The sequence below is a fragment of the Cervus elaphus genome, chromosome 9 (genome assembly GCF_910594005.1).
Source record: "Cervus elaphus chromosome 9, mCerEla1.1, whole genome shotgun sequence".
Taxonomy (NCBI): Eukaryota; Metazoa; Chordata; class Mammalia; order Artiodactyla; family Cervidae; genus Cervus; species Cervus elaphus.
In genome coordinates, this window is record NC_057823.1 from 97,551,857 (window position 1) to 97,563,953 (window position 12,097).

The following is a 12,097-nucleotide window of genomic DNA, read 5'->3' on the forward strand; positions in this document are numbered from 1 at the left end:
CGGAGCTGGAAGAAGCACAAGCTGGAATCAAGACTGCTGGGAGAAATATCAATATCGTCAGATATGCAGATGACACCACCCTCAATGCAGAACGCGGAGAACTAAAAAGCTTCTTGATGAAAGTGGAAGAGGAGAGTGAAAAAGTTGGCTTAAAAGTCAACATTCAGAAAACTAAGATCTTGACATCTGGTCCCAACACTTCATGGTAAATAGATGGAGAAACAGTGGAAACAATGTCAGACTTCATTTTTTGGGCTCCAAAGTCACTGCAGATGGTGACTGCAGCCATGAAATTAAAAGACGCTCACTTCTTGGAAGGGAAAGTTATGACTAACCTAGACAGCATATTAAAAAGCAGAGAGAGACATTACTTTGCCAACAAAGGTCCATCTAGTCAAAGCTATGGTTTTTCCAGTGGTCGTGTATGGATGTGAGAGTTGGACTATAAAGAAAACTGAGCACTGAAGAATTGATATTTTTGAACTGTGGTGTTGGAGAAGACTCTTGAGAGTCCCTTGGACTGCAAGGAGATCAAACCAGTCCATCCTAAAGGAGATCAGTCCTGGGTATTCATTGCAAGGACTGAGGTTGAAGCTGAAACTCCAATACTTTGGCCACTTGATGTGAAGAACTGACTCATTAGAAAATACCCTGATGCTGGGAAACACTGAATGTGGGAGGAGAAGGGGACGACAGAGCATGAAATGGTTGGATGAGGGGCTTCCCAGGTGGCCCCAGTGGTAAAGAACCTGCTCGCCACTGCAGGAGATGGTTGGATGGAATCACCGACTCAATGGACATGAGTTTGAGTAAACTCCGGAGTTGGTGATGGACAGGGAGGCCTGGTGTGCTGCAGTCCACAGGGTCGCAAAGAGTTGGACACAACTGAACTGAGTCTAAATGATACATATTTTAATATAAACATGAAGCTTTCTTACAAAGTTACAGTACACATTCATTTTTTCAGTAATGCAACTACTGTGTAAATCTGTAGATAAGTGAATACTGTATTATTTAGATCTTTATCAAAAGTTATTTCCAAATGTGCACAGTATTAGGTCACCAATAAAACTAATCTGCATTAGTAACCTACAACTACTCACTGTGTAGTTGCTGCATGAACGTGTTTAAAAGGAGCTCTTAGACTCCTTTGATCAGATTTAGAACCAACTACTACTAAAATAGCAAGTACATGAACCACAGGAATCTTACATGTCATCAATAATGAAATAATAAAGAATCCACCTCATTAATAACAAAAATATACTTCATACATATACTTACATTAAAATTTTTTTAACACAATGATAAGAAAGTTGATTGCATTATTTTGTGATCTTATTCAGGTGTTCATCCCAGAGGTCTACCACACACCTTTCTATAGTATTTTCTCTTATTGGTTCTTTTCCTAATATGTCCTCTTTCTTCTACCCTGTATTAGAGGATGTGGTAGCCAAAGTCTTTAAGTAGTATAAGTGGAATGTTTTGTCTAGCCATGTGTTGAGGATTAAACGTAGGAGGTATCTACCAGTGCAATTAACACTTTCCCCCATTTCATCATAACACAGAAATATGTTATCTCTTCACAAATACATCAGGCCCGCTCACCTGTAAGAATATCCTGTTTCCTCACTTCTCGTTTTTTGACAGTCTGTAATTTGTTTTGGCTTCTTGTCATCCTTGTTTCAAGTTTCCCTCTCTTTTATGAGAATTATTTGGGTAAACATTGTTTTAGTTTATATTATGGATTTAGTTCTCAGTAGAAAATATGTTTAAAAAGTAAATAAAATGTTCTAAGCCCCTTTGTGCTACTTGTTTACCTCCTGCTTTGAAGAAGTTTCAGGACACTATCCCAGATGAGGGTAAATGTAATTAAAATACAAGAACCAAGATATCAAAAAGATGACAGATGATTTTTTTCAAGGGCTACTACAAGTGTTCCAGAGAGTTATACAAAAATTATGAGAATGGCTATTTTGCAAGGAGAATCTTATGGGTACATGATTAACAAAAAAGGAACAATGTATGATGCAAAATCCCTTTCAATAGTTAAAATAAGTATATGAAGATATTCTTAAATGTATATTTTTATATACTGAATGAAAAACATTATATTCTACAGTTGTGAACAGAATTATGATCAAAAAAAGAGTACATGATCCTACTCAGGCATAGTTTTCTCAGTTCTCTCAATTTCCAGGTGATTCTGATAAATTCAAGCTCCTCAGCACTCTATGTATTCAATAACAATATGCCTGTTTCAACAATCTTACCCAAAGGATAAACCAAAATAAATTCTAAATACTGATGATAAAAAAGACTCTAAAACAGTAAAATAAGGAGGACAAAAAATACCTGTTTCTTTTGCCCAATTCGATGAGCTCTAGCCTGTGCCTGAAGATCATTTTGTGGATTCCAATCAGAATCAAATATAACAACAGTGTCAGCTGAGGCTAAGTTAATTCCTAAACCTCCAGCTCTTGTGGAAAGCAAAAAGCAGAAATCCTGTAAGGAAATATAAAGGCACAATTTTAAATTCTTAATTGTGATTGTGAATAATCAATGTGAGAATTTTATAACTGAATTCTTGAATTTAAAAAGTATTTTACCAGGCTCCCCTGTTGACTCAGTAGTAAAAAAAATCCTGCCAATGCAGGAGACATGGGTTTGATCCCTGGAATGGGAAGACCCCTCATACTGTGGGACCACTAATCCCATGCGCCACACCCACTGAGCCGGCGCTCTGGAGCCTGTGAGCCACAACTCCTGAGCTCTTGTGCGGGAGCTACTGAGCCCTGGGTGTCTGGAGCCCCAGTTCTGCAACAAGAAAAACCACTGCAAGGAGAAGCCTTCGAGCTGAAACGCGAGAGCGGTCCGTGCTTCCCGCAACTGAAGAAAGCCCATGTGGAGCAATGAAGGCCCGGCACTGCCCTAAATTATTACATTTTTTTAAAGGCTATTTTACCAATAAAAGTGAAACATAGCTTTAAAATTACTAATAAAATGTATCTGCTGCTGCTAGCAAAACCAAAAACCAAGACTCCCAAATACAAATATATATGGGAATGATAAACAACAATTCATAAAGAATTCTAAATCAAAATGGGCTACTTTATTTAGACCCAAATTAACTGTCCTATATTGAAATAGTATTGATACAAAAAGGTAAAATTCCTCATGTTTAACAGATAATATGGATTTTAAAAACCTCACTTGTAAATCAAAACTGGCTACCACCAATAACACTTTTCTTAAAAAACTACAACTATGACTAAAATAATGACTGAAACAATTTATTTACAATTTTAAAAGCATTCATACCTCTGATCCTTCAGCATTAAAATGATCCAGAGCTTGTTTCCTTAGCTCCCCTTTGATTGATCCATCTAATCTCTGGAATAAAACATTAAAATACTGCATTGTAACAGAATCAAAACCTTTAAAAGGAACTAAAACCAAGTATGAAAAAGCAGCACTGCTTTTGATAAGACCAGGAGGTACTTACAGGTAGGAAAGCAATGACTAAGCATGCTGTCTCCAAAGTCTGTGTTCTTAACCACCAGAACTACTTTTGTTAATAGTAAATAATAGCACTGATCATCATTTTACCTGAGACCCACTATAAGAATATGTTTTACATGTGAATGAGTACACAGTATACACTCAAAGCAAGTTTCATGACACAGTGTACTGTGATATACCCTCATTATTATCTTATTTTTTAAAAAATGTTAGTACAACATTTAAACAACCCATTAAACTGATCCTCAGATCCATTAATGGGTTAGAGCCCAGTTTTAAAAAACACTGATTGAGTCCAGTGTGGTTACGGACCCACACATCAGCGCCACCTGAGAACTTAGAAATGCAAATTATTGAGACCCATTTCAGACCTACTGAATCAGAAACTGTAAGAGGAATTCAGCAAAAGCCCTCTGTTTTAAAATATGAGAATCACTGATTCAAGGCCCCATGGGATCTAGTTGAATAGCCCACATTTGAGCATCTTTACTATTCACCAGTGCCTTGAGCAAGTAATTTGCCTTTTTTCCTTGTCAGTTTCCTCTTCAGTAAATGAACACAGAAGTACTACTTCCTTCATACAGTGAGAGAACATAGTAAAACACTTTGCACAGTGTCTGACATATTCTATGTTGAGTGTTTACTAAACATTAGCTAAACAAGAGAAGTCCAAAATCAAAAGCTTTTTTAAAGTACCAAGTTTGTTTTTCATGAAAAATTATAACTAGTAAAACCTTTCATTCTTTTTACTTTTCCTCCTAAATGACTAGATGTATCTCAATCATGTTGATATCACCCAACATCTGTTCTTCATAGCACTTACCAGAGTCATAACATTACATTTATTTGTCACTGCCTGCTTAACGTCTGTCTCCCACATGGGACTGTCAGCTCCAGTAGAGCAGGGATTATGTGTGTTGAGGTTCATCATTCTAATTCTACTTCTACTTTACTGTCTGCACTAAATACACGTCATTTATTAGCTGCATATGCTAGTTGCTATGTTCCAGGTATTATTCATAAAATTACTCTAAGGATTAAATAAATCAGATGTAAAGTACTAAGACTGACTCTTTGAAACATTCATATTTGTTGTTGTTTAGTCAGTTGTGGGCAATTCTTTGCGACCCCAAGGACTGTAGCCTGCCAGGTTCCTCTGTCCATGGGATTTCCCCAGCAAGAATACTGAAGTGGTTTGCCATTTCCTTCTCCAGGGGATCTTCCCAAACCAGGGATTGAATCAGCATCTCCTGCACTGAAGAGGATTCTTTACCACTGAGCCACCCGGGAAGCCCAAACATTCATATTAGCTGTAATTATGTTGAATTAATTTCAAAATAAATATTGAAGAGATGGAATAGAAGCCCTTTTAGCTCTTTGGTATATTCTCTAAAGTCATGTATTTTTATTCGGCAAACTATGCATTAGAATAACTATGAGCACACAATTTTCAGAGTCTGCAACAGTTCAGGTAACACCAGAAGTACTGCCCTCTCCTATCCTTCCTCAGACTAAAGCCTAATACACAAGGCTGCCCCTTTAATTTGAACATTTAAGAGAAACACAAAGAAAAACTGCTTTGCTGTTAAATGTAAAGTCAAGAAGAAAAAGAAAAGGAATAATGACAAAAATTTTTAAACGGATTTATTTTCTTAAAAAGAGTATGGGTTATATAAAATCTACTCTTCATTTACAAAAGAATTTCAAACATACCCAGCGATTAGACAAAATTTAAATCAACAAAAAAAGACAAAATGAAAAGCTTACTTGAAAGGGGAACTGACGATACTTCAAATATTCTGCAAGTATATCTAACATCCGCACCATTTGAGAAAAAATAAGAACTCTATTGCCTCGCTCTCTTAGGCGAATTAACAGTTTGTCAAGAAGAATTAGTTTTCCGCTACTACGGATTAAGTGCTATAAGGAAACAATAAATTACAATTGTTATAACATGTTAAAAGAACTGTATCAAATAAAACAAATGTCTCACAAGACCAGTTTCTTCATTTTAATTAAGATTTTTAATTTTCATAATGTTGAAACAGTTTATTTACGTTTTCAAAATTTTTTAGAACCTTGATCAATTTGTCCTATGACTTAAGCTAAATTTTCCTTGCCATTTAGCACCTAGGATTTGCTGCATTTTCTGGACACCAAAAAAAAAAAAGCACTGTTTTATTTGTTAGATATCACACCATTTCTCCAAAAATCTTAGCTGAAACAACTAAGCGACAACTAATACACTGAAAGAAGAAACAAGTCATCAAAGGTTCTGAAAGAGTGAGAAATGTCTTCTAATTTATAGGCAGCGGTCACTGACAGCACTTCAAAGCAATGCCACAACTGGATTACAACTGTGCCTTCCTCACACTCTTCGTTTGTCTTCCAGAAGCGATAGAAGAGGGAGATCTAAAGATCTAAGGTTCAGATGCCCTTCTTAAGACTACCATTTGCCATGTCACAAATTCAGCACAATCACTATTAGTGAAATTTTCCTCACAATGAAAAATACACGAAGGGGTTTTTGCTGGATAAAGTGTGACAGACCACAGTTACATCGGCTTTTAGAAAAATGATCAAAATGACTAAATGGATAAATTATAACTTTAAAATATTTTTATAAACACTAAAAAATAAGCAGCACCATTATTTAAATACACCATTAACCAAAAAGAACATCTAACCAATATATTGAAAGCACTGTGTTATTTTCACTTAAAACTGAAATAAACATTTTTAGACTTTTGCTTTACCATGAAGTAATAAAATTTTAAAATTCTTACTTGTAAGGCCTCCTGTTTATTATAGAATTCATTATTATCTGGTGGTTTAATGAGGTAGCAATGGTTACAACATTTCTTTAGCTCCATCATAATATTCAAAAAGCCTGAGGTACTGCCCTTGGAACCTTTGCTGAGGGCTTTGTAATTCCTAGTTAATATCCACCTGTTCAAAAAAAAAAAAAAGATTATGAAAATGATGTAGCAGGTTACTAGGATGAATTCTAAAACCATAAAAAAAATTAAGTACCAAACCAAAACTGCACCATTATGAAGTTCAACTCCAAAGGACTAAACTTTGTTCACAAAACTATATGAACCTCATTTGTAAGACTCATGACAACACATAGTTATCTGAACCATTAACTATACATAGTAAAGGCTTAACATAACATAGTGAATTAATAGTGCATAATGCATTAATAGTGCATTAATCCTTTACCCCCAAATTTATTTTTAAAATGGTCAACTTTATAATCTATCTTAACTTTCCAACAAATTTTGCTATGCTGGGCAACTAAGGCAGATACCTCACACCTCATGAGGATACCTGGTTTAGCCAAACTGCCTTCTCTGAAATACTTACACAATACACATGCAACTTAAGAGATAAATTATAAGTGGCTATTTTATTACTGCAAATTATGCATAACATTTCCTCTCACCATGATTTACCTTGTCTAACATCTTTTATTTTCTTCCTTTGTACAAGGTTAGTTTTTGAAGGAACAATTTTATCAGACAATTTTATCTGATTTGTCTCAAAATGACAGAATAGGGGAAGTGAGGGTGGCTGGCTATGAGCTGAAGACCAAGCTTGAGTGATGGAGTTTATTATATTAACCTATTTTGTATATGGTCTGAAGCTTTCCATAACAAAAATGTAACATTTATGTAGTAAATGTATTTTTAAAGTGAATGGCACTTACAGATTTATCATAAAATGTGTTTCTGGGAGTTCAAATGCATGAAGCAGAGCTTTATGCAACTGAACGTATAAACAGAAACTAGGACGGATATTTCTTTTTGATTCTTTGAAGTGTTACTATACAGATCCAACATACATAAATTATACAAAATATGATTTATTAACATTTTTTAAAAAGCAGAGGGGCCTAAAATTTTGTTCTAAGTTTGTTTCTCTGGTTTCTACTTCCACTTGTCAATAACATAATTATCAGAATTACATAATAATACCTTGGTATCATGGCAATCCTAAAACTTAAAAAGAAACCTTCTATAATGTAACATAGTACAAAATAAAGAAACACAATGATGTGCTATAAGATGAATTAGTCTTCTATCACCCGCGATCTTAGACATGCCATTAAATCTCTCTCTGCCTCACTATGCCATAGAATAAACCTATTCTAAAATTCAAGACTTGTTACTGCTCTCTAAGACCCAATCGGGGCTGGGGGGCACCTCAGAACATTTGCTCTGTTTACAGCTTACTTGTAATATTGTTTCTGTAAAGCACTCATTTCCATTCTTAAAATCTGTTCAACCTTGGCAGGAAGAGATTTTTCCACATCTTTCTTAACCCTGCGCAACAGAAACGGCTCAAGCTCCTTGTGGAGGCTTGCATAACCATATTCTCTGCCTTTGCCATGTTCTTCTTCAAAATCTTCCCAGGAAGAAAACCTTAAAAATTTAAGCAAATGGAAGAATCAGTGAAAGAAGTCAAATTGCGTTTGATATTTAACAGCATAGTCAGACATAAACAAAATACAGATTTTTAGGGGGGAAAAAATTAGTTAAAATTAATCACTTCTAATAACTATCCTTCCAAGAAATCTATTGTATATCTACAGATGGAAAATATAAGCTATTTTATGAAAAATTGTTTACTTTCCTTGAGTTAAATATAGAAATATTTTCAAGTATGAGAGTAATTATCACTAAAATATTTCTCAAAGCAAGTTATAAAACTACTGAAAGAAAATATGTGTATGACCTTGGGCAAGTTATTTACTTAGTCTGCTTTCCCTAAAATTATTAGAAAATGGAATTTTCGAACAATACCTTGTTATTGTTATTGCTACTGTTTAAGAATGATACTATTTCCATTTTTAAGGGATATTCTGAACAACAGGCAAAATCAACTGTTATAATTTATTATCCATGGCTCAAGCTTATTTATTTACAAAATTGAAAAATCAAAATATTATTTCAAATTCTATTCTGTCCCATTTCTTTTCTTAATAATCTCTGATCCAATGTTTGGGACAATAAAACCTTCTTTTGACCTTATTATCTACACTAATTATTTTCCTGCTAAACTTAGCAAATGAAACTAACATTAAAATTGTATCTTATCTTACTTTTCTGGCATAATGAAATGTAGCAAAGACCAGAGTTCTTTGAGGGAGTTTTGCAGAGGAGTTCCAGTGATAAGGAGACGGTGATTGGACTTGAAATCTATTAAAGTTTTATACAGAAGAGAGTCATCATTCTTTAATCGATGTGCTTCGTCCACACCTATAAATGCCCAATTCAGACCTCCAAGGAATGCCTTAAAATGAACAGAAGAACATAGTTAATATTTCTAGAGAAAAATGGAATTCAAATCATTAAAATGAGGCAAGTTTAAAAACAAACTTATGTCCAATATTTCAAATAAAAATTATGTATTGTTCTAAAATTTATTGGAATCTTCAAGTAACTCAGAATGAAAAACAAAAGTTCCTTCCATGACTAACTCAGCCATTAGAAAAACAGTATAATTATCAAGTGAAAGTTTTTACTAGCTTACATACTGAAAATAAAAACTATAGTGTCATTTTAAAATTTCACAATGCTTATAGCCTAAGTCCAGTAAAAACCTCATTAATGTTAATTTGGACAAAATAAAAATTTGGAACAGTATCTAACTCCAAGTGTAGTTACAATTTACTGCTATGATTTTTATGAATTGTTTATTTACAATATATACACAAAGGTCTCTGACTTATGGAGACAAGCCTGATTCTGCTACTTAAAAGTTGCATGACTTAGGCAAGTTGAACTTGAACTTTGGCAAGTTCATCAACCTCTTTGAGACTTTGACTTTTCTTCACAATAGGGACAGAAGTGTATTATAAAGTAATTATGAAGAATTAAAGGAGACAATAGCTATAAAGCATTTAGCCAGTGGTAGTGTAATCCTTTCTCCTCTTTAAATACCTTACAAATCAACAGACACTATACCAAGCTAGTTTCATATCCTTTGGTTTGTTTTTACAAGACTTAAAAATATAAAAATCAACCTTACCTCAAAGATCATAAAAAAAATAAATGAACAGACAAGCCGGACTTGATCCACGGACTTTGAATCTGCTGACCACTGATTTATCTTTTTATCCTATCCACAACGTAAAGGAAAAACTGATACACACCAAACAGAAAAACAGATTAATACATACCTTATCCTTCAACAAAATTTCATAAGTTGTTAACAGTATATTAAATTTTAACCGTTTGGTCTGGGGATGCATCCATTCATGAGTTCTTATCTATCAAGAAAATTTAAAAATAAACATCTTTTTAAAAGTATACTTTTACTTGAATATATGAAGCAAAATCCACTCAAAATACATAAAACCCGTCTATATGTTTATATAATAAATAACTTTAACAATTCTTTATACAGTACAAGCTACACTGATCTTACTTATAAGTAAAATATAAATACTCCAGCATATCAAAACCTTCTATAAAAAAATAACCACTTTTTTTTTAATAGCCACATTTTTAATATATGCTTTTCACTAAAGGAACTGCTCATATGACCAAACAAAAGTGACTTCTCTTTTGTGGATAAATCTGTCTGGGGTTTGCGTCACAATATAACTGGGAGGAAAAGTCTCATGCAGAGGGACAGATGAAGCAGAGCAGGCAAGGGTTAAAGCTGCGCGGCTGGGTGTGAGGACGCGGGGACTTCACTGCGTTCTTCTGTGGGCTTCATGTGCATTTCAAACTTGTAATAAGGCAGGACAAATATACATATAATAACACTAAAACAAAAAGTAATGTTTATTAAGCCAATCAAACGTGATGAATCTTACTGTGTAACAAGTTTAATGCTGGAAACTAAGACTTTATAAAGACCAAAGACTTGTCCTCAAAGGTGAGTTTGTCTAAATTTCTAAATTTGTGGCAAACAACTTACCATGTTTCTGCTGTTGATGTCACCTAGATAAACCACAGCATTCATCTGAGAAGCCCATGTCTGAATCTCCCTTTGCCAGGAAGTGAGAGTGGAGAGTGGTACGACTAACAGAAAAGGTCCGTATAATTGGTGTTCATGAAACAAATAGTTCAGAAATGAGATCGTCTGTATTGTTTTTCCAAGGCCCATTTCATCAGCAAGTATGCAACTATTACCTCTGCAAAATGAAAAACAAAAATCATGTATGCAATAAAGATTCAAATTTACAAGTAACCTTTATACACAATCCATGTACAAATTTATATGAAGCTAAATCAGATTAATCTGACACATATTATTTACAATACACATTTTTATTAACTGTAATAGTACAGAGAGAGTTTATGATTTTAGAACATAAAAGCAGCTTAAAAATTAACAGAATTATTTACAGTCAGTTATGGAGATAAGGACACAATCCATCTACAAGTGGTAGAGTCCAGATAAAACTACAGCTACATTAAAGTTTAAAAAACAAAAAAACTGCACCCTAGTCACCTACACTGCCAAAAACAGAGTAGGGGACACAAGAGAGAGGAAGAGAAAAACAGAAGTCAAAATAGCTGTTAGAAATAACTGGAAGAGAACCAGTCCACACTGTGAAACAATGTATACATATTCTAATTTCAATTAAAACATACTTAAATACTGCAACAATCAAAAGCTTCTTTTTCTTCTTAATATAAGAAGTACTGCTTATACAGGGCTTCCCTGCTGGCTCAATGCTAGAGAACCCGCTTGCCAAGACAGTAGAGACAGGTTCGATCCCTGGGAAGAGAAGATCCCCTGGAGAAGCAAATGGCAACCCACTCCAGTATTCTTGCCTGGGATATTCCAGACAGAGGAGCCTGGCAGGCTATATAGTCCATGGGGTCACAAAGAATTAGACACGACCGAGCAACTAAACAACTGTTTATATAATACGAAATTCAAAGACCTGTATATAAATACCAGAGGGTCTTATCCTCTATGCTGGTAGAAATCTTTTCCAAACCCCGTATTTGTAAAAATTTTACCCTCTTAAATAAACTATTCAAAATATACCTACTTGCACCAAGAGTGAGCAAGCCAATTTAAACCATTCAGTTGATAATCTCTTAATTCTAATCCTTCATGTCCTCCAATATAGGATGGCTGCTTCTTTAGGGCTACAAACCTTGGCCTTTGTTTTAATACCTTTTGTAGAAACAAATATTAACATGAATTATTAAACATAAGAAATCATATTAAAAGATGAAGATCTCAGCTTTTACCATAAATTTTAAAATTTCATCTCAAATCATCACGCTCAGAAATTCCATGAAAAAATATACATGAGGACTGAAAGAAGTCTGTTTTCTATAACAATGTACAGTGAAATATTCTGGTCTTTTCTGGGAACAAAAAGTGACAGAGGTAAGTGAGTTCTTGCTGAAATACTTGGATCTCACATGCTTCACAAGTAAAAGCTATGTTAAATTCAGTCATTTAACCACAGTTCCAGCCCTGACCTAGAAATAAAACATAAAACTGGTTTAACTTTCCATTTGATTTCTCATTTCTAAATTACCCTTATGAATTTAATTAAATCTTATAATAAAAGAAACAAATTCTAGTAGTACAC

At 34.2% G+C, this 12,097-nt stretch overlaps 1 protein-coding gene across 4 annotated transcripts in view; it reads right to left on the minus strand.

Annotated features, from left to right (window-relative positions):
- CHD1 (chromodomain helicase DNA binding protein 1) overlaps positions 1 to 12,097 on the minus strand; it is a 76,486-nt gene that overhangs the window by 30,480 nt on the left and 33,909 nt on the right. For all 4 annotated transcript variants that reach the window (XM_043913687.1, XM_043913689.1, XM_043913688.1 and 1 more), the window contains 9 exons: positions 11,543 to 11,670; positions 10,456 to 10,672; positions 9,710 to 9,799; positions 8,630 to 8,820; positions 7,761 to 7,949; positions 6,309 to 6,471; positions 5,290 to 5,442; positions 3,322 to 3,393; positions 2,356 to 2,505 (listed from right to left, as the gene is read on the minus strand). In XM_043913687.1, the coding sequence (XP_043769622.1) occupies positions 2,356 to 2,505; positions 3,322 to 3,393; positions 5,290 to 5,442; positions 6,309 to 6,471; positions 7,761 to 7,949; positions 8,630 to 8,820; positions 9,710 to 9,799; positions 10,456 to 10,672; positions 11,543 to 11,670 (1,353 nt within the window). The remainder of the gene's footprint in view (positions 1 to 2,355; positions 2,506 to 3,321; positions 3,394 to 5,289; positions 5,443 to 6,308; positions 6,472 to 7,760; positions 7,950 to 8,629; positions 8,821 to 9,709; positions 9,800 to 10,455; positions 10,673 to 11,542; positions 11,671 to 12,097) is intronic.